The sequence below is a fragment of the Diabrotica undecimpunctata genome, chromosome 4 (genome assembly GCF_040954645.1).
Source record: "Diabrotica undecimpunctata isolate CICGRU chromosome 4, icDiaUnde3, whole genome shotgun sequence".
Taxonomy (NCBI): domain Eukaryota; kingdom Metazoa; phylum Arthropoda; class Insecta; order Coleoptera; family Chrysomelidae; genus Diabrotica; species Diabrotica undecimpunctata.
In genome coordinates this window covers 72,977,764-73,002,217 of record NC_092806.1, presented here as the reverse complement: position 1 = coordinate 73,002,217, position 24,454 = coordinate 72,977,764, and the positions used below count along the sequence as shown (strand labels likewise).

The 24,454-nt window shown below is 31.4% G+C and overlaps 1 protein-coding gene across 1 annotated transcript in view; it reads right to left on the bottom strand.

Moving 5' to 3' along the window:
• LOC140439667 (uncharacterized) overlaps positions 1–24,454 on the bottom strand; it is a 226,478-nt gene that overhangs the window by 191,436 nt on the left and 10,588 nt on the right. Inside the window, exons 3-6 of the mRNA XM_072529728.1 lie at positions 24,056–24,435; positions 10,377–10,500; positions 6,491–6,727; positions 809–1,020 (exon numbers count right to left, since the gene is read on the bottom strand). Of these exons, the coding sequence (XP_072385829.1) occupies positions 809–1,020; positions 6,491–6,727; positions 10,377–10,500; positions 24,056–24,435 (953 nt within the window). The remainder of the gene's footprint in view (positions 1–808; positions 1,021–6,490; positions 6,728–10,376; positions 10,501–24,055; positions 24,436–24,454) is intronic.

Below are 24,454 nucleotides of genomic sequence, written 5' to 3'. Positions count from 1 at the left end.
AGTTATGTTTTAAAACCAAGTAGATTGCATTACAGGTTTCAGGAATTATTTCGCTTAACGCTGGTTTGGATATTATGATTGTGAACTCCAAGTCCTTGACGCTGCGTCCTGTTGTAAGATATCTGAGAGTTGCTGTGAGTCTTTCATGGGGTGTAATGGCTTTTCTCATGAGGTGTCTTATTTCAATATGTATGGTGTTACCAACTCTAGCAATTGACAATAGGCTGAGGTGTCCATTCGCAAATAATTGCGCCAGTCATCTGGTTCGCCTCTTTTAGTAACGAGACGTGGGAATACTGGCTTCTTTTTAGAAGCCCACTCTCTTGACCATCTTGTCTTTTCCCTCTTCAATCCCTTTTTCCTCAGTCGTAGTATCGTTATAGTTGAAAAAATAAAAGAAAGCAGCCGTGTTTCCTCCATAATAAAAAGAAAATACTAAACAAACTTCACACAACTCAAGAATCTGAATTAGAAATGAGGTAGAAAACGGAAGGAAAAACGTAGTGTGTATACACTGGACAAAACGTACATTTTGTCGTACGTTTTATATGACCCACAAAACGTACAATGAGACGTAGTGTGAAAATGTGCCTTAACTCTACCATTTCTATAGATTAACGGTATCGCATTTCCTGCTATTCAAAACAAAAAGATAATTCATTTAAATCATTACAAAAATTTCTCTTTCACTCTCCTTGTAAATATCGTATGCTATATCTTAACCAGTTAGTTAGGCATATAACCATATTGATTGTTTTCCATACGTGTATTATAGCTTTTATTATGACCTGAAATATGTGTTACGTACCTCTTTTTGCCAAACGCTTCAACCGTTTTTGATGATGTGGAATACATATATAGTCTGTCTTCTAAATTATTTTTATTTCTCTTGATAATTCGATTTGGTTTGTGTTCAGGATGAAATTGTGGAGTACTAGGTGGAATAGAAATAATTTCTTTGTATTTTGTGAACCTATCTTCGACTTTCTGAAGAGTAACTTCAGCATTTTGTTTAAAATTCTAAAACAAATATTTTAGTGGCTTAAGAATTTTTTAGACTACTAAAACACCTTTTTATTTAAAAATTACTCCAAGTACCAGCTTAGAATTAGTAATTAAATGGCAGACAAACGTTTAGTTATTTTTTATTCTATTGTTTCTTTTTACATGAATATTGTCATTAAAACACTCTAAAATAATTAAGCCTCACTGGACTGTAGGAGGAAAAATCCCTTAAAGTTTTATTAAAAATAGATATAAATACCCCTATACTGATCAAATATTATGTCAAAGATATAGTAAAGCTGGCTGTTATAAATGATAGAAATCAATGCCAGATACCTTAGAAGTAAGTGGAATAAGACTCATTGAAATGTAGGACTCTGTAAACTGTGACTAGATATCTTTCAGTCTTATGATACTCTTGACTAGTATAATTATTGAACATTTATTACCCAACTATTATCACATATACGTATATTTCAATATCAAAAAATATAGAACAGCAATAAGTGCATTTTCATAGGCACACAAATTCAAGCAAGCAAATAAAAAATAATAAAACCTAAATTAAGAAATGTTCACAAGGAAAAATTTACAAATTACCTTATAGCAATGGACTAAAAGTTTAGACAATGAAACACTTTAAGCAAAATACAAAATTTACACTTTCAAGATTGGGTTATATTTTTAAAGGCACACGCTATGATTTTTCGGGTATTTTTAGATCAAAGTTGATTTGATGTAATCGAATGAACTATTTTCCAATAAAGTCGTCCTAGGAACGCAACTCAAAAGTATTGAAAATATCATTTTAAAGTCATTTACTTTAAAATGTATAATATATGACTGAATTGTCAATCTGAATGAGATAGACAAAATTAACTAATTATAATAATTTTTTTACCAAGTAACAAAAACCAAATTTCTTTAATTTATGAATGTTTTCTATTTTGAGAACGATTTCCGAAGTGAAAATTGAAAAGTCGAAATAAACTTATTTTAAAGCAAAATTGAGGCTTATTCCCCGTAAAACTAGTAAATTGTATTAAAATACCACAAAAATAGTTTCAGAACAAATATTATGGAACGTTTTAAGCAAGATAAGACAGTCGCTTGATGAACTGCTTTGGTCCAAAAACATACCAAAACACATACGTAAACTTTTAATTGTTTGGCTCTCTGATTTATTATTGACTAAATTTTAGTAAAAATGGTCCTGCAAAATTATGCCACAGTGTTGAAATGTTGGATAGTTGAGAAATACAGGTCCAAATTTAAAACAAGTAAGATAATTTCTTACAGTATTTTTTGCAAAGTCTCTTCCCCGAATTGCCCGATAAGATTGTCGAATTGATGAGAAGAGTTGAGGACCTGCATGTAATAGGGCATTGTAATTATGTTTAAATATCAATTTAGTAAAAGATGGCTAGATGATAGCAATTCATACAAGGTGTTTAGAGTTAGAGTCTAATGCAAATTAATCTGTCGCCTTTCTACTTGTAAAACATGATTTTCATCTAAAAATGGAGTAAGGTTTTAAAGTTTATGTTAGGGTGGTAATGGTTTATTAGAATTAAAATACAAGTCTTTTTCCTAAATTGAATCTAATTGTGCAAGTATAATTAGCCGAAAAATGTTTTCTTTATATACAGAGTGGGCCAAAAGTCTGGAAACACCTAAGTACCTTAAATGGATGGTCCGAATTGTACAAAAACCGGGATACGCCTATTCTGCAAAATAAAGATTTCAGATTTCACGCTTGCAATGTTTGGTTTTTGGTTTTTTAAATTTGTTGTAGGTAGTTAGTTTAGCCACCATAAAATCTCACATCAACCAGTTATCTATTTTTAAAATTTTTATCAAAATCGGACACTCATAAATTAAAATTAAAATAATTAAAATACACCACTATAATTGATTTGTAATATGCTGGCAAAAACCTTCTTTTTTAAAATATAGTGATGAATTTTAACTATCAAAATTTTAGTTTGTGAGTGTCCGATTTTGATAACATTTTTAAATAGATAACTGGTTGATGTGAGATTTTATGGTGGCTAAACTAACTGCAACAACTATAGGTTGATAATTACATTTAAGAGTTAATAAACTTAAAGGATTGTAAGTAGGGACTTTTCTTTCTACATAATTTAGACGAACTCACAACGGCAACGATTTCATCAATAGTTAAAGTGTTTTAGATACATAATATATCTACTTTACCCAAATAGTATGGTGTCTTATTCTAGTTTTTAACGTATCACGCTTTGTTCCGCTTTTTAATCTGTTGCCTATTTCTGCATAGCCTTTGACTATTCATTGTCTTGCCAGATAAGATGTTAGGAAGACAGGATTTAATTTGTTAAATTTTTAGTAGTATTTCAAAGTATTTTATAACGGGTTTCCTCCTATTGGCAAGTTTTATGCACCTATGACATCTTCTAGTCTTTGCATTTGAAGAGCAATTCCGAGAAATTCTCAAGCATTGTTTTAAAATGGCGATTGCTCAATATTTAGTCTAAATTTAGACTAGGAGATTGGACTTTTTATTGCCTTTGAAAATTGAATAGTCGCTATGTAGAAACTTCGCAACAGAATTGTATAACAATTTAGGAATATAATAAGTGCTACAGGGGCTTTCAAATAGGATATTACTTGCCAAAATCCCATTACGTCACAAAACATAAAAACAATGACAGGTACCATAGTTCAGTTATCAAAAAATTAAAAAATTTATTAAATTGTTTTATGGGTCAGAAAATAGTTGGTGGTAAACTTTGGACGGAGATTATTTATAATATTTGTCTTTTCATAGGCTTTTGCAACTTTTTGGTTATTATTATATTAAAATCAATTTTAATATATACCTCAAATATTTGAGGTATATTATTATATTAATAAATTTATGACTTGTGAAGAAAAAATGAAAACTGGGCGAATGGGTATATTCGCTAAATTCGATACCTTGAAATTAGCAAATACATTTTTGGATATTGTAACTAATTGTAAATAATCATAATATATGAGAAATGAGTCAATACTAACAATCTTAAGTAGTTTTTATTATTTAACCCTCCATCACTCGCAGCTCAAAAAAATTACGCCATCACTCGCGTGTTAGATTTTATCAAACATATGGGTATAGGTCAAATAAATGAGTCATTAGTACTTATTGGTTAAGTTTATTGGTTATTAACTTACAAAAAATGATAAACTTATATTTTTTTAAAACAAAACTGCAAAAAAGATTACTAGGTAAACTAAAAAAATATACACATTACCCTAGAACAAAACAAATAAAGGGATTTATTCCAAAAAATGGGGCATTACGCATAAAATTAGATTTCTTCCTCTTCTAGGCAGTGACGGCAAGTAAAATTTGTTAAACTAAGTTGCCGAAATGTAAAGAGCACACATTTTGGCAACTTAGAGTTAGTACAATAATGTTGGGTAAACCTGTTCTTCCTTACAGGGTAAAAAGAACATCTTGGTTTTATAGTTGGAATTGCCCCTTGGGAAACTGATGGCTTTTCTCCAGTTATATTTCGGATCCTGAGTCTCAACTGAAAAGGCAGATTTGGGATATCGGAACGTCGTTGAAGATGGGATATTAAAAGTTGCTTGCCAAGCTCCGCAATCTAGCTTCTTCAAGATGTTACAATATTATTGTTATTGTTGTAAATTATTTGGCTGTTTATAATTGAAATATTTACTAGGCTGCAAAAAACAGTAAACGGCCAGCGATTGCTAAATCGAGTCACCGAATATTCTGCCTTGGTATTCATGGTATGCTTTTTGGTGTTTTTATCAATGAAACCATCGCTGTGTAGTGTTGAAAGTAGTAGTACATTCTTATTTTTTTTTTTTGGCACATATAAGTACACACTTGTTTATATCGTTACCATATGTAAACATGCTACTATATAAAGGTCTTCCTTTTACGTTTGTCAATTCAGGAGGAATTTGTTGTTTGTTTTTACGCAAAGTACCTATCGTTGTCAAGCAATGATCGTTCCATAAAGAGTTGGCTAAGGGTACAGAGGAAAAGTAATTATCCGTAGTTACATTTCGACCGGTTCCACTTATAGGACGTATAAGTCTTTTTACTACACTAGATGCATCGTTGAGTAGTTGATATGGTCTTTCAAGTTGTTTTTCCGGGATAAATTTCAAGATTTTGTGTGAAAAATGTTCTAGTGCCCACCAAGGTATCGACCACGGAACGCTTCCAACATTTCATCTATGGTCACATAGAATCCAGGTGAGTTTATCAGTATTTAAATGTTGCGCTCTCTTTACCCTAGCAAGGAACAAAAGTCCGATAAATGCTTGCATTTCCTCGTATTCAACAGCAGGACAATCCCTAGGGCGAGTATAAGACACTCTCATCATATCCAGTTTTTGAGTTGTATATTTTACAATATTATTGATCATAGCATCCGAGAAAAACAATTTCCAGCATTCTAATATGGTTTTGTCGCCTTTTGCTTTTGCTTTTACTCCAGATAAGTTCATAACAATATTACAAGCTTTAGTCTTACCTTTGGGAGTGTGTTTCTTATGTTTCAACCATGGTGTTTTATCTTTGTCATAAAATCTTGGATAACCATCATCTTGGCCGCTTTCTTCCATGGTATCTTCAGGATCACTGGGTAGATCTTGTGTGGACTGCTCAGAATCTGTATTGTGGATACTGTGTTCAGAACGAACATCACTTAAGTCCTTATCAGAATCTAGTGGTTCCACATCGCTGTCTATCTCTTCATACCATTTTAGTGACTGGTTTTCCATTTTCTTGTCCATATGTACCTGCAATAAACCAAAATAGCGCTTATAATAACGGATGTTCAACAATCTATAGGTATTTCACTAAAAATCTTACCTTTTATGTTTATGATAATATTATCACTTTTCTTAAGTGATCTCTCTAAAAATCAACACACGCCAACACTAGCGTAGTTAGATTTTTTCTAACGCTCCGTCGAACGCGATCGCTCGCGTATTAGACTTGAACGAACTAACAACACAACAACTGCTGTCGGCTATAAGATAATAGGTACTCCCACCATTATTTAACATAGTCTTATACAAGGCTTCATAGGAGTATTCCTGGTTTTTAGATTTTTTCTAGAGAATTCTAGAGAAAGAACGGTGCGAGTGATGGAGAGTTAATAATTGGGGATTACAATATATACCCCATCATCAGACTCTGTGACTTAGTTTTATTTCTTATTTAAATATATGTATATATATATATATATATATATATATATATATATATATATATATACATATATATATATATCTATATATATATATATACAAATAGATATATTTATATATATATATATATATATATATATATATATATATATATATATTATATATAACTACTTTGATTTGACTTATTGAGTATTGACTTATTTCCTATATACTAGTGTCATGGACTCATATTGGCAACCTTTTCATCATTTGTAAGTAATCAACCTACCTGTATAATATCGCAGTAACCATTTTCGTCTTCTTTTGGTACAAGTTTAAAATGAATATCACAAAGATCCATAAGATGTTTAAGCAGTAGTTTGAGTTTATCGGAAGAACATGCACCTATAGAGGTCGGAAGATGATTCTGATATGCTACTAGTCCGTTATATATAACATTGTAAGCGTTTAACACCTTTTGATTGGTAGTAGGATGGATTTGCTTAAATTTACTTAATTCGTCAATCTAAAAGAAATAATTGTATACGTATTAAGAATAAACTTGCAGATAAATATTTAGATATAGTGGGCAATACTACTAAAATTTGTCAATAAGGCACGATCTTATTAGATAATACTAATATTTTACTAGATTGGGAAAATATCTTTGTGAGAAAATTATATCTTAAAATATAAAATATCAATACCAATATATAACAAACAAATTAAAATAATAAATATGTAAAATGTGATGTTATAAAAACATTATCGAAGGGAAGACATCAATATACAATAGTATCTATCAGACTTTCCCTTGACTTCTCTACTGGTCCAGTGCTGTTGTCATCCATTTCATTTTAGTATATTTTATGGTATTTAATTTTATCTTATTTTCTTTTCTTTCTCTTCATTTGGGTGGCCAAAATATTATTTGGGCATCAAATCTTTTATAATTTTTTATATATATCAGTATGATGACCTATAAATTTCCATTTCTATTATCAATTGTTCTGCAACCTTTCTCAGTTTACTTACTTCTGTAATCTATTTTCAATTATATTTCATAATCCATTCCAAATTCAATTAAGGCTTGGAAATACTTTTACTTTATTTTAACTATAGTTCTATATATGTTCTCTACATGATCTTTCTATCTATAATCAATATAGAAAAATATATTTATGTGCCATCTACTGGTAAAAAATGTTACTAGATCTCATTTAATATTTGCTCTAGAGATGCCATCTACAGCAAGTATACAAAGCCTAGCTGTGAAGTAGATTCCAGCATGTGAGCAAGAAATTACATGAATTTAAAGTTGATGTTGAATGGTGCAAAAAATATCAGTTGATACGATCGTTAATGGTCTAAATGAGCGTTACAAAATTGAGTTATATAAGTGACATATAAAATTATAATAAACTTGCTTAATGTTAAGACAAAAACTATTAGATAAAGTACTTGCTAGCCTTGGAACACGAAACTATTAAAATTTCACAAGGCCATCGTGTTCGAATCATTGGGAAAGGAGATAAATAGAAATATGAATGTCTAGAAGAAATGATCTGGACCAGTTATTGGAATTCTAAAATTCTAGAATTTTAATACTTCTTCTTTTTCGTCAATGGACTTTTTCTATGTAAGATAAATCTAAATGATATATTTAGCAAAAGCGGCTATCGCTTTGTTGAATTGAGTTACCAAATAAAATTTGTTTAAACTTCCCGTACTCGAATCGGTATCACAGAGTGTTATGACTTATTTCAGCATCCCTGCTTCATCAGACCCTCGGGCTGATATAAATTCAAACTGGGAAAGTTCATCAAATGTCTCCTAAAAGTTTACCACTGCAGTGGTTAACGTACAGAGATGCCACCTACTTTGGTGGTCATGAACGAAGACGATTTAATAATGTCGTTTTCTGTATACGAAACGTGTAAAAGATTAAATCTTTTGGCAAAAGCTACTATCGCTGAAAATAAATATTAAAAAATTAAAATATATGGTTATGGGGAGAAGTTAAGATGAAGGATAAGAAAATTTGAAGAAAAAAACGAAAAAATAAAGATAATGAATCATCTGAATTTAAGAGGGTCAATAAGTTTAAAAAGCTAAGAAGCATTTTGAGATAAAGAGTAAGAAATGATCACGAAGTATTCAATTACTAAAACAAGATTAAAATTCTGACATGTCAAGGCACAAATAATCGAGTGGCTGGAGCATATCAAGGGGATAACTAGCCAAGAATGGTCTTACATATGAGGCCTATAGAAAGTAAAAGGAAAGACAAAGGGCACGATAGGTAAAAAGTGTCTTAAATTAGAGAATGGAAGCAGAAGACAGAAGATGGGAAATTATTGTAGAAAACTTTTACTAAACAAAATAGTTTCAAGTAATATACATGCAACTTTTTGGTCTATATCTACAAGGCCTGTTGTGCACTGTCAATAAATTAATACCATGTATCTCTTGTTTTATTTTAGATTCATGTTCAGCAGCTGTAGAACACAGTACTCTTGAGCTGTTGCCCAGGCTAGGTAAAAAAGGTTGAAAAATTTAGCAGATATATGAAAGTTTTAAATAAAAGGGGAGTCTTTCTAATTATAAATACATGAAAAGATTCAACCAGATATGCATTTTTTTTAAACAATGGGAAAGTCCAAAATTTTGCTTACATAATTTTCAAATTAAATTATATAAGTAATCGATTTTGGAGTATCATAAAAGAGTTTAAATTTTATTTTTTAAGAATTAAAATGGATAAAGAAGCTAAATACGCATCTTTTAGCAATATTAAATAAATATTTATAACTATTGCAATAACAATTGTAAATGACTAAAAAATTTTGACAATGAGGGCATCAAATGTGTCAATATGTGTGCTAAATTTCAGCCGGATCGCTTTGATAATTTATTTAAAAAATTAATTGTTTATCCCAAAGACGAATTATTTAAACAACTGTTCTTGTAAAAAAATGGTTCTAGAACATTTTACTAAAGTGGAATATATTCTTGAAGATTTCAACTTTTAACTTAAAACTTATCCAAAAAAATTACTATTAATTTCAAAATTATTGTTAAAAATGGTGTTAAAAAAATTATTTTAATAGTTTTAAGCATTTACAATAATTTCGTTATTTTTCATTTCAATTAATTTTAACAAGTTAATTTAGATAGAGATGGTTAAAAAACGCATATTTAAAAAAAACCTTTTACGTCCAATAGGATCCAAGATAATATATTTTTTTAATTCATATCTTCTTTGCTTATAAACAATAAGACTCGAAATTTTCACAGATTTTTACCAACGATATTAATTTTAGACTTTAATTTATAATTTTCTTATTGGTCCGATAATTTTTAAGAAATAGCATAAATTGAATGTACTGGAATTCATAATTTTTTAAAGTTCTTACAGCTTTCATTTCTTCGTTGTTTATGTTCTCTTCAATTTTATTAGACTTTTTCAATTTAATTTTAAGTATATTCTATATTTTTTTTCCTGTGGCTTGTTAAATATTGAGATATTTTCTCTACTGATGTCTAATGATGTCTAATTTCGGAATTACATTTAAATGTCTATTTGATGTTCTACGTATACTGTTTTGTTCTAAAATAATATTAAATTTATTTAAATGTATATTTTATGTTTTTCATATGAATTTTCATATACTATATGTAAACTAAATATACTTTCATATACTTACAATGTCTTATTTAATTATATTAATAATATTAATAAATTTCATCTATGAAACTGTAACCTTTTACGGATCATAGATAAACTGGCTCTGTTTAGAATTTTTTGTTACCTTCAGCTTGAATATGCCGGGCGTAACTTCAAGCAATTTACGTTTGTTAAAGTAAAATTGTGGCTTATTCTAAACAAAAATAGTAAATGGTTTCTTTTTATGTATTTATTATTAGAAAAACCCCCATTCATTGAAAACTTAGACATGTGCTAAAGTTTTTTACGCGAAATACCTATTTCTTTTCTCTATAGCCTGGGCTACTGTTTAATATTTTAAATATACGTATAACTAAAAGTACCAATATGATTTTTTAAACAAAAACTATATGTATTAATAAATTTTCTCGAATAAAGATAAAAGTGTATGTGAATGTATTTTTACTAAATCGATCTGATCTGTAGTATCTCACATTTTGAATATTACCTGCCTGACGATTGGATAAAGATAGTTCCTTGAAAATCGATTTGAAAACTCTTTAACTCTTAATTTTCTTCTGGATATATCTTCATCCCCATCTGGTGGTTCAATCCCTTTATCTAAAAGGTTCCTGAAAAATAGAATTTTTTTATTTAGTATTTAAAATTTAATTGGGTCAAAAACATTGACCATCTCCAAAACAGACGTAAATCGTCTGCTCGTCTTCGAAAGGAAGATAGTACGCAGAATAATTTTGAATTGTACGAGAAGTATAAAGAAATAGTTGATGGTATAGATGTAAAATCTTTCATACAAAGAGGTAGGCTTAGATGGGCTGGACATGTGTCAAGAGCAAATGAAAATTACCCACCCAGACGAACACTATTACCGGCACCACTAGAAAATAGGTGTAGAGGAAAACCTAGACTGAGATAGAGGGATGGTGTGGACGAGGTTGGTAAACAGAAACGACTGGCGAAATAGACTGGGAAAGGTCGAGGCTCATCTAATGCTGTAGCATCACCGATCATGATAATAATGTAAAATTTAATAGTAAAATATTCTACACAGCTCAAAGTGTCCATACCTTCCATTCTTAAATCGTTACCAGAGACCTAGTGGTGGTTCAAAGATCTTTAAAACTATAAGGTATAATAAAAACCTAGTTTACTATAATAAAAAATGTTTAAGTCTGTTTTAAAATCAGTTGGTAGAAGGGGCACAGTCAATGGTATTACTAAGGTTATTTCAGCTGTCAAAAACTCTATTTGGTAGGAAGTTATATCTTAATTTTAAAGAAAGGTTCACTTTTTTAAGTTTAATCTGGTGATATCAAATTTGCTATACTGCCTTTCTTCATAAATAAGTCTTTTCAGTCAGAAAGGGATTCGAGTGGCTTTTCTTTACAACATTTAACAACAAGGTTTTATTTTGAACCAATTCGGGGTATCAATTTAAGGTATCACATTGGACAAGTGCACTCAAAAATCAGTCTTACATAAATAAAACAAAGTTTAGAGAATTATTGTAAAATATAGTCTAAATTTTATAAATAAAGGTAGTATAGTCGTACCACGTTAGGATGCAAGTTTATTTAGAGAGTAAGCTGCCTTGTAATTGAATTGGCATATATTTTTGTGTCGTCGGCATAAAGCGATATTTTATTTAAAACATATTAAGAAACATCGCTAGTGTAAACCGTAAAAAGCATAGAAATAAGGACAGAACTCTGTGGCAGTCCTCTTTTCACTAACCTACTCTCCGGAAAATACTCGCCGACTCTAACTTTGTAATGTCTGCTCATTAGGAAATCATCGCCAACGAAGTAAAGTACCACAAATGTCAAAATATTCTAGCTAATGTCAAAGTCTACGCTTAGGAATATAATACGCTTTAAAAAATAAACAACGTTATGGGCTGCAAACTGTTAAGGGATGATCTCCAGTTATTACCACAATGTAAAGACAGATCATGTCTTTTACCACCTCTATGCTTTTTGGGTGAATGTACCTCAAAGAAACTATGTCCAACTAGACGAATCATAATTATAATTACTCTAATTTTGGAACTGGTCTCCAAGACTAGACAAAAACCTTGCATTACAAAGCTTATCTAGAGTATTAGACATCTGGGGGTAAACAATAACTATCACTAACAGTGACAGAATTCGACCTACTGAAATCCACATAAAATCTCCTATCTTTATTTTTAATAAGCAGGATTGAGGATACTCGAGCATTATTAGAATACTCTATCAAAATTATTAGGTGAGCGGTTTACCCCTAAAAAGACGCTTAGGAACAGAATATACCGAATAATAATTTTCAAATGTATTTTTTCCAAGTGGGCTGGAAATTTGTAAAGACTCCGTCACTTCAATAATCCTTTCATCACTTTTAAATAAAATCTTTAAATCAATATTCAGTCGTTATCTCTTAGTAATTTTTAATTTCTAAGTTGGTATTAAGCAGCGACTCCAAGCGGCAGTTTTGGGAAAACTGTATACATGCTTCTTCCGACTCGAGTCACTCTTGTTTTGACCTCGGGGAAGAAAAGTTGGATTAAACCAGTAGGCGGCTAGAGATGTGCTAGAATTTGTTTTAAGAATATTAAATTTTGTTTTTTTGGGAAGAAGAAAGTTGGAGTAAAGTTTTGGTTTGTTTTTGTGTGTTTCTTGTTGGTTTATAGCCACTCTGAACTCGTAAGTGGATCTAATTATCAATAAAAAGGGGAAAACGTTTAAAAACCATCAGCCATTTTGATGTCTAAAATATTGTCATGTCTCCTTTGATAGTTGATATATGTATATTTGTCATTTTTCACATCATTTCATTAAGAAATATTCTAAATCTAAAATCCATTAATAATATACAATCATGTCAATTTCCTATTTTACTTCCAAACCTTAAAAACATATTATATATCTTGGTTCAGTTTTTAAAAATATTTTATCTCAAACCGTTCTTGAATATTCTAAAATATATCCAGAGCATACTTTTCGTTAAAATTATGTATTTAATCAATCCATTTCACATAAAATATGGTCAAACCATTAGAAGGTCACATTTTTACAAACTCATTAAGGTTTTTTTTGCCTTTATACAAGGTTCCTTAGTAACTTTTTGTAGTATCTTTCAAGATTAATAACCCTTGTGTTTTTCCCTACCTTTTATCAAGAGTAAGAAGGAACACTAACACCAATGTTCTTTTTAGCCTACTCGAGGAGTTTAATAAGGAGTTAAGGGGAAGAATTCGTGGCTCTGTTTTTGGTTTTATTTTAAGAAAAAGGGAGATTGTACACCTGATCCTCAGGGTTGATTCTCGTCATTTTTAGTTGTTCCTTCAGAGGTCCAGATCTCTATCAGACTATTCCCGGACAACTTCAGGAAACCAGCCGGAAAGACCTCTCTCGTTGATTAGAGTGTGTAACACTGTCAATTTGTATTAAGTTTTTTTTATTCATCATTTTTAATAATTTTTTATAAGAATTTTTTTACTTTAAATCATACTATTCTTATAATAATAAAGATCCGTCATTTTTTTTTAATAATATTGAATAATATTTAAGGATTAATTGTCGACTACATGTTGAAGTTTTAAATCCTCCTTATTAACTCAACTGTGCGGTTTTTTGTGTACACATTTAATCAGAGAGTTCGTTATTGGTATCTACATTAATATATATTTTCCGTCGACCGTCCATTTATGATCAATTTTAACACCCTCAAAATCATTGATTAATGACCCCTATTAATGAATGATTTTCTATTAATGAACGATTTTATTATAGGCAACACAACATACATTGCTTGCATAAATTAATTAAACGCTCTGTGATTGGCAGTGACCTGTGGTGTAGGCAACCAAACATATACCTATTTATATTCAAACTAAAAAATTAATTTAAAATGAAGTAGCCGCTGTTAGTACTATCTGTCATTGTATGTCATTATTTACTTTATTGTTTAAAATTCTGTGTATTTTAAAAATCAAAGGATGGATATTGACGAAGAATTCCGCCAGAATTTAACTTCTTCTATCACAGAATTTACAGAAGTCCAAGAAGACTTAAACATAAATTTGTCGAAATGCTATACAGCAGATAATCATTTATCAATATCTTCCTTTATTTTCAGTAATTGCACCATTTCGAATATTAATGTTTACTATAATAAAACTACCACTAAGGAAACTTTGAATAAAGGCAATGAAAGCTGAAAAAATTGTTGTTTACGGTTAAGTAAATAAATATTTAAACTAAGATATCTTTATTTCTAAAAAGTACGGTCGACGGAAAAGTTTTGTAATGAACTCGTGAATAAAAATGGCGATTAACAATCTTGAACATTAACGCGCTCGCTTCGCTCACGCGTTAAAATATCTCAATTGTTAATCGCCCTTATTAATACACTTGTTGGTTAAATAACTATTAAACCTTTGGCACCTATTCCGTTCAGGATAGAGTGTTCATATAACTTTATTACTACTTTTAATTGAAAGTCAAAGTAAAGAATTACATTTCTATTAGGCGAGTAAATTACCTTTTTAGGTACAATTAGTAAATTTTCTTACTCATATTTATTATTTGTAAATTCCTAAAATAGTATTAGGTCCTACCTTTTAGTAAATTAAAATTCAGGGATAAATTGTGTATAATCAGGCCATTTTTTTAGTATATAACTAGGTTAACTGTACATAAGTGGTGGTGGGTAGCTTAAAGCATTAAGATAGACTGTATATATTTGGTTAGGTATTAAATTTGTTGTGAAGACTAAATATTTCAATTAATACCTGTTTTTTTTTCAATTCAGCAAAAGGGTATACAGTATTACAAGATACCTTGAAAGGCATATGTTAATACTTTCCTGGCGCCCACTCACATTTTCAATATTCTCACATCAGAGCAACTTCCATATTCTATCACTTACTTACATTTACATCTATTCATATTATTGTTTGATTACCTTGCCATCTATTTTTTTATTCTACGGTCTTTGTAAGACATGTAAATTTGCCGAATCCACTTTTGAGTGTCAAGTAGTCACTCTCCGGCACAGTCTGCTAGCCAGCATTCAATTTGGTTATATTTTTATATTACAAATTGGTTAAATTTTCCTACATTTCAATTTTGTTATATTTAAAATTCATATTTTACATTTTCCTATGTTTATCATACTGATCTAATCACTTCCTTTGTGAGGATTAGTAGTTTCTTTAGTGTATCAAGGTACATTTTATAGTTGATCCTTAGTGGTGCATGAAGACAACCTTCCTTGGTTCATTTGTTTTTTGTTACAAATTGTTATTAACAAATAACTTATAACAAAAACACAATTTCCCGAATCGCTTCGAGTAAAATTGTAGACATATCATCGAAGTAAATACTTTTCCTCTCTTGGTAATTTTTTGAAAAATGCTTCTTATTTAAAGTTATTAGCAATTTTTTGTTGGAAAAATGCCTTAATTAATTAGTGATTTTTGGGATTTTTTTTCTAAAAAACTACTAAATCAATTACAATTCTACAAAAAAATTTATAATCTTTAAACCTTCACGTATACGTAAGAATATTTTGACAATGATAAATGGTTTCTACGTTGCTAAAAGCACAGTTTTAAATAATTTAAACAAAGATTGCTCAAAATGCATATTCGAAATATTTGGTTCCATGTTTTGAGTTAGATACAATCCATTTATCTTTGTCAAAATATTCATACGTGTACTTAAAGGTTTAAAGATTATAAAGCTTTTTACAGAATTTAAATTCATTTAGTAGTTTTTTAGAAAAAAAAAAAAATCCAAACATCATTAATTACGGCTTTTTATCAACAAAAAATTGTAAATAACTCTAAAAAGAAAACATTTTTTAAAAAATTACCAAGATAGAAAAAGTATTTATTTTAATAAGATACGTCAAATAATTTATTTGTTAATAAAAATTTTCGGCCCAATTTGGCCACAATAAAGGTTTGGTGTGATACAAATACAAAAAAAATAGTCGGTTTATGCTCTGCTTATAGGGGTAAACCGCTTGTCTATAAACAAAGCACCTAATCAAGCTGCTTATCATTTCAGCTTAGAATAACGGATTAACCCTATAATATCGTTGTTTATTATCGTGGACTATTTATTAATTACTATTTAAATGGGAATAAGACACAATTAAAGGTTAAAATACGTTTATTGACGTTTCAATTTCCACTTCGGAACTCGTTCTCAAAATACAAACATTAGTAAATTTACTAATGTTTGTATTTTGAGAACGATTTCCGAAGTGGAAATTGAAACGTCAATAAACGTATTGTAACCTTTAATTGTGGCTTATTCCCATTAAAATAGTAATTAATTTAAAATGCCACAAGAAAATAGCTTCAGAACAATATTAAGGACTATTTATAATAATAACATGTTTAGTTTTGTCCATATAACCTAAGTTGTACCCATCAATTTCACATTACGGTCAATGAGAGCTTGTAAGCTATCTTTCTTTAAAGACAGCATAGTTTTTCCTCTTATCTGTTCAACAATATTTATTAATACTGGTTCATCATAAAAATATCACTCTTTTCTTTAAATATCAGGCACTACACTCATGCTACGCCAAAAATCGGTACCTTAAATTAATAAATTTGGTAAATTTGTGATGACTAATACCTCAATTAACAGAAAGTACATCTCAATACTCCAGGTGACTCGACGGTCCCAATACTGCCCACTCATTATTAATTTGCAACTGTACAAGTATCAGTGTGCCTTTCATTTATTTGGAGTTCTTATTCACGAATGAAAGCTGGTCCTTTCATAGTTCCTACCCATAACAATTCTGGAGGCATCATAATTCATGAATAGTATCTTCTAGTATCTGCTTACCAAAACTCAATACTTAAACATGGTCTTTCATCCCCTACTACGTTTTCTAACACTTAATCCAATACGTCCTTACAATAATGTATCGATTGAATTATTCACATAATCACACCCTATCCGAAACCTCAGGTCTGATGGTTCTAGTGTTTCTCCCTATTGCAGACAGGACAGTTTTTACTGTAAACCTTTCCGTCTTGCATCTTTAACAATATATTTTATCTTTTGACTCAAAACAACCAACAGCTCTATGGCCAGGTTGATCACATCTAGAAAGAAAAATGGGATATTAAATTAACAAAATAGTAAAACCTTTACTACTACGGGATGTGTGATAAGTATCCCTACTACTTGTGGAGCAAGTTTCAACATAGGCGAGGTCAGGCTCCATACATTTCATAGAGGTGCTCCTCCTTCTAACAGGATAACAGAAACTTTCCATTGGCTCCTTCTTAACCTCTAATTTTCTACCATACTTCCGCAATTCAGCTAAGGAGTTTATTTTTACCAAGACCAGCTGATCATGGTAGAAAGGAGCTATGTTCCTTAAAATAATCTTTAATTTTGTGTTCTCAGACAGTGAGCAAAAAAGCCTATTAACATACCCAGACATCACTGCCAAATAAATTCAAATTGATTCATCAAGACCCCGTTGTCCCAGGCAAATCTCATCAAATAAGCACTCCTTATAATTGGTAGAGAGAAACTTTTCACTTGAAAATACAAGAAAATAATCTCATCTGTTTACTTTATCCCTACATGTATGCTAAATAAAACTGGTGAGCTCGTCCACTAAACAAATCGATACCATATTTCGGTTTCTTTAGAAATATACCGAGCCATACTCAATTATTTAATACAAGAGATAATTTCATTCATTTCAGAATTTACTAACATGGAAGACAACACGATAGGTATACGTATAAATTCATCACCATTACAAATAAGTAAATCAGAGATGATTTACTTATTTCTCCTAGTCCTGGTGACATACCTGCAGAATTAGTGAAAGCCGGTACAGACAAACTCCAGGAACAGTTAAGAAAACTCTTTCAAGACTGCTTGAATGGGGCCAAATTACCAAAAGAATGAAAATTATCTGTAGTGATATCCCTAGGACATTGATAACAGACGAGATAATTTCATGGCAATCGAAAGCTCGTTCCTTGGTAACAGCACGAAGCCGAAGGCCAAGCAACGAGCTTGATAAATTTGTCATGAAATTATGAGGCATTCATCAATGTCCGAGAGATATTCGGCGGATAATTTTTCGAAAAAAAAATCATAACTCAACATAACAAAACATTTATTTATTAAAAGTACAGTTAGTGAAAGTACAATTATTAAAATTTAAGTTAACATTAGATTGACATTTTGAAATTTATTTGGATGAAGTTGTCAAACTCGATCGTGTTGTCATAGGGATTGAAAATTGCACTGAATGCAATTATCAGTCTAATGTTGACATGATTGGGTGAAATTGTTCCACATGACACAAAATGACGAAATTTGAATGGTTGTTAGAACAGTCGAAAAATTATCTATCAAATCAACTCTCCACAAAAAGGGCAGCAAGAATCAGTGGGAAAATTACAGAGGAATTGCGGTAAACAGCACAATAAGTAGGATGTATGGGAAACTTATTAAGAACAAAATAGAAAATGACTATAGAGATTACGAAGCAGAGGAGCAAGCTGATTTTAGAGCTAGGCGATCCACAGTAGACCACTTAGTTATTGAAAAAAAAAAACAGCCGTCAATAAAAAAGTTCACCTGGTGTACGTAGACTTACAAAAAGCATATGACAGTGTACCCCTCAGTAAACTATGGTCAATCCTACTGTCACCTCGGGGGAACAATTAAGGGTCTAACCACCTTCTGAAATCCCCGGTCATCTGTAGAGGGTTAACGTCGAGAGCTCCTCTACTTTAAGTCCATTTTCGGGTTATGGACTTGTAAATATTTCTGTGTCTTGCCTTGAAAAAGGCAAGATATTTCTTACATGACAATTTCTTCGTCGAAATAAAACACCAAGTTAAGTTAAAACAATTCTCAGCCACAGAGTATGGAAAATAAATGCAGGAAGCAGAGCCCCGAGAGCACTAAGCTCTCGGAGAGCCCGTGAGGGACTGACTTGAAAATCGCCAATATTTTTATGCGCTGTTCGAGCGATAAATAGGGATTTCCAGGTCAAGAGCCAGTGGGAAAATTCGAGGCGGGGCGATGCGCATCGAAATGCGTACTAGTCCACAGACTAGGTGGACTATATATATATATATATATATATATATATATATATATATATATATATATATATAAGAACTCATCCTCGGAAGATAACTAAACTAATCTTAATCTACTAATAATAACCTTCCTTCCTTCGCCAACGATATGGGCTTTCCCTACATCTCCAAAAGCCGGTATGAATTTCCAAGCGTGATCGGGAACAGAACCGATAAAAAATCAGCAAGGGAAAGCAAAATGCAAACTATTCCTAATAAACAAAGAAAATATGTCTAATAGGAAATATTTACGTACAAAGAAACCCTAGTTAATTTTAGCCCTAGATTCTGGCCCAAATACCGAGATTTACGAGCTGGTAAATTTATTCCTTTTGTATACCCTGAACGAGTAATACTAACACACACTAGCTAGCTCTTATAGAAGATGCGCAATAATATCCCCCGCACATGTCGAGTTAAACCAGCAATATTTGCTAACACTCCCTTTTCAAAAATGCCGGCTCAGTACTATAAACAAACATAAAATGCAACCTTCTCCATTGCGAAAGTATACTGTCCGAATTTGAAAACAGTGGGCAAATAAACCTACTTTTCCCTAATATATCAACGGCTCATTTTATAAACAAGATACAATTCCTAACTAAAATAATAGGTGTTGCCTACACGTAGTCACGTAGTACCCCAAAATCTTATTTATATGTTACGGTAATACTAGAAACCAAACTTCTTGAATACTTGTTGATATTTATTGTTTTTATTTCACCAATTTATACTTTTACCGCTGCTCCTTGGTATTTGTATACAATATGTTTAGTAGGAAATATTTACTTACAAAGAAACCAGTAAATTTTACCCTCACTCTAATAAATGATTGGACTGGGGTTTCTAGATACACCTTCCAAATACCAATATATTCCATTCCATTTTACCGTTAGTCCTTGGTAATTCTATACAATTACCAAGGACCAGCTGTGAAAGTATAAAATAATGAAATAAAAACAATAAATTTCAACAGCTATTTAAGAAGTGTGTTTTTATTGAACTGAATTAAAAACAAGAGACATTTTGTTTAAACTAAATTGAGTTTTTTTACCTAAATTGTCAGTACTACTTTACTTACTTACTATTTTTTGTGACATGGCAAACTCTCATGGCACGTGGAATAACACAACTTCCATTTTTTTTAATTTACAAATCTGTTTAACATTTACTTTTACAAGCACATCCCTGATAGCCTTGCCCACCCGACACATACTCGCACAATGGACTGTTTAGTTTTGGAACCATGTCTAGGAAAATGAATGATTCTTTGCAGATGATAAATTGATTTCTGCTATACAACTGTGGTAGGCGCCCTACTTTAGTACCCAATTCGTATAAGTCATTTTGAACACTCATAATAACAGCCAAAATATTTCTAGAATCATTTCCTACCCTTTTAACATCTGGCACTCTTAATTTTACCGTGCCACCGACATTACCAGAGGGAAATTTCAAGTTTGAAGCATTTTCTTCGCGTGCTTTTCAAGATCTTCCTTTGCACGTGTCCGTTTACTTGCATCAGAATCTTGCCTCTCTGAAGTTTGATTAGAAGATAGTTCTTCTATAATCTCATTAGATTCATTCACTGATTGTTGCTCATGTTGTTCTGGTTCTTGTTCTATTAGAAACTCATTTCGTTCATCCACTTCTACTTCTTCACATTCTTTACAATTAGGACCTGACTGGGTTTCTTTTACTTCTTCCACCAACGCTTCCAAATCTTTTTTGGTCGAAATATTTTCTACAGGATCTTCTGGCAGTGATGAAATTTTCAAACCAATTTTGGCAGAAACCCCAAACATAGCTTCATACGGACTGCACTTGATGCCAGAATGGTAAGCATGGTTCTTGGCGAATTGTATAAATCGAAGACCCTCTGACCAGTTGTTTGTTTGGATGTTTTCCAACCAGGAACTCAGCATATTTTCGATGTCTTAATTCGCACGTTCAACAGATCCTTGTGAGTGACTGTTTCTTGGCTTACCGTGTGCTATCTGTAAATAAACATGGAGCAAAGTTTTTCTATAATTCTCGTTAATTCTCGCTTTGAAGAACTCTAGAAGCTCCAAATGCACAAAATATGTCAAGAAGAACTAATGCAACTTCTTCTGTACGTCCAAAATAAATTTGAATTCATTATCTGCTTGGGCTTGCATATCTATCAAATCTATTTGACATCTACTATTTATTTCTTTTGACAGTATAGGTTTAACAACCAAACTTTTTTGGCAACTTTAGATTTTTTCTGGCAAGTTTCACACAGATCCAAATAGATCGTTATGATTTCTACAGTTATGTTCTTGTACTTCTGTTGTAATTTTTTTAACATTCTTGTTCTACCTCCATCCCCAATAGGTTTATGTGCTCCGCCAATCAATTTAAAGAGTTCTTTCAAATGAACATAAAATAAAACACTCTATTGTGAGAATGTTGAGAATTCCATGGACTGCCAGGGTCACCAATGAGGAAGTGCTGAGAAGGATGGGTCGAGACAAAAAATTGTTGAGAACAATAAAAGTACGCAAGACTGCATACCTTGGACACATACTGAGAAATGATAAATATAGTCTTCTGCAGGTCATCATGCAGGGTAGAGTCGATGGCAAAAAGGGAATAGGTAGAAAGAGTAAGTCATGGCTGCGAAATATTCGAGACTGGACAAACATGACTGTAGACGAATTATTCCACGTTGCAAAAGACAGAGAAGCTTTTAAAAATGTGGTCGCCAACCTCCGTTAATGGGGACGGCATAAGAAGAGGAAGAAGACATTGTTTAGTAAACTTTGGTATTTCTCTTTTGTAAGCAAAACGTATTGTGTTTTTTACTATTCATCACTTCAAGTACTTTTGTATTAAAAAGCTCTTCCATTGTTAAATCAAAAATATCCAGTTCTAGGATAATGTAATGTGCAGTTCTGTATGTAGGTACGGTAACACAAAACGTTATGTCGGTAAAGAAAACACTTCAAAAATAGGTAGGCAACAGTATTGTTAATTAAAAAACACGAAGCACATGCCAAATCTGCCTTAATCAATACCGCAGACTGAAGACTGATTACCCACGAGGTAAACAAAGGCATTTGCGTGTCGACCGTTGTAATTTGAATTTTATACTTTTACCAAGATTCTCTGGAAAATGCATACAATTACCGGTAAAAGTAGGGAATAAAGGGGTTTTAAAGAATATTTCCTACATTTACCGTCGACGAATTGTATACAATTGCCGGTAATTATGTACAATAATAATTACCATATTATCTACTCTTACCGTAACATATACACTTAAAGTAAATTGTTAATTAATATTTAATATTCTCAAGATACGAATTTGATTAAACTGATAAAATTAGTATTAATGGACTCTCCGCAAAAACGTGCTGGGCCAGTCCCCCCATTATTTTTTTTATTTAAAGGCAGCCGTATCAACCATATTGGTTATTAGCGGATGAATTTAATACAAACAATAATGATTACAAATAACAAATAAATAACATACTTATATGTTGTTCAATATGTTACAGTCTCTTAAAAATTTCACAATATTTTCACTGGTACACTCACTAAAAATGTCCCTTATAACTGATGGAATTTTATTAGTTAGTCTTTCAGCACTATATTTGGGACACTCCGTTAATACGTGTTTCAGTGTTAACGTTTTAAATATTAATTATGTATATTTATGAAAAATTCGTTCTTACACAAAATATTAACGAAACATTGTTTTTCTACAATATAGTTTTAAACGTACTTATTTTAAACTCTTCTAATGTTATTGTTATGTGTTTTAGTATGTTGGATATATTATTCACAGGTTAGTTGAAAACTATATAGGTATTTTACTTTTAGTATGTCTATTATTGATTTGTTGATTTGTAAATAAAAAATAAATAACTTTTAATTAGACGCTGTTTAATTAGACGCTTTAAATAAACGCGGTAAAAGCACTCTACAAGAATAACGAAGTAGCTATCAAAACGGGCAATAGAATATGCAGGCCATTTAAGACGACAAAGGGACTACTACAGGGTTGCTCCACATCCCCCACCCTGTTCAAAATATTCCTGGAAAAACCCTGAAACCATGGAAAAGAAAGTGCGAAGGAATGGGTATACCAGTAAGGAACGAATATCTATATACGCTAAGTTTTGCCGACGACCAAATAGTGATCGCACAAGACGAGGATGACCTCAGTTTTATGATGAGAAAACTGGAGCAGGAATATACAAAGAATGGGATGGAAATAAACCTAAAGAAAACTGAATACCTAACAACGGAGAATACAGAAATAAAACAGCTGGAAATAGACGAAGGTAAACAAATCAAAGGAACAGACAAGTATAAGTATTTAGGTTTCATAATATCAAACAAAGGAACAACGGAGGAAGAGATAAAAAATAGACTAGGACAAACAAGAGACTGCATACGAAAATTGAACCCGGTACTATGGGATAAGAACATCAGCATGAAAACAAAGAAAAAAATATATAATACCATGACAAGAAGTATCCTCACTTATGGGTGTGAAAATTGGACAATAAATAAGAAAACCAAAAACAAAATAAGAGCAACAGAGATGGAATTCCTAAGGAGAAGCTGCAGAGTAACAAGAAGAGACAGAATAAATAACATGGAGATTAAGAGAAGAATGGGAATGAACTCCGACATAATAGACTACATCGAACAGAAGAGATTAACATGGTACGGACATGTCAGAAGAGCAGACCAAAATCGGTGGATAAATAGAATAACAGAGTGGAGCCCGATAGGAAGAAGAAAGAGAGGCAGACCCCGAAGATCTTTCAGAGATGAGGTGGACGAAGCAATGAGTAGAAGAAACCTACAGGAAGGGGACTGGCTAAACAGGAAAAATTGGAGAAAACGGTTGAGTGAAGGAATACAGTGAAAACTGTGGAAATCCTTGTATATATATATATATATATATATATATATATATATATATATATATATATATATATATATATATATATATATATATATATATATAATTAGACGCTAATCAACAGTGTTTAAATTCTCACCTTATTTCGTTTAAACTTTGTAGACTTTTCTCCACAAAACATCTAAACTTCTTTTCAAATACACTCTCAGGCAGTATTTTATGTAAAGGTTGTGTGACAAATTTTGAAGCGACCTTATCTTCTCGGCGAATAGATTTACTATATTTAATTTCAGGTGTAGGAACACTGCATTTTCTCTTAGGCATGTATAATTCTCTAACTTCAGTTGTGAAATTCGTATCATTTCTGACAGACATTGCATTCATATTCAATATGTTCGAAAAACTGGTAACAGGAGTAACGTCATACGAATCACCGATGTGAAGATCGAAAAGTTGGTCTTGACTTGGATACTTATAGTTCAACTTTTCATGAAGTCTTCTGGCATTTTTTATTTTTTCCTGAAATTTTAGGACTCTT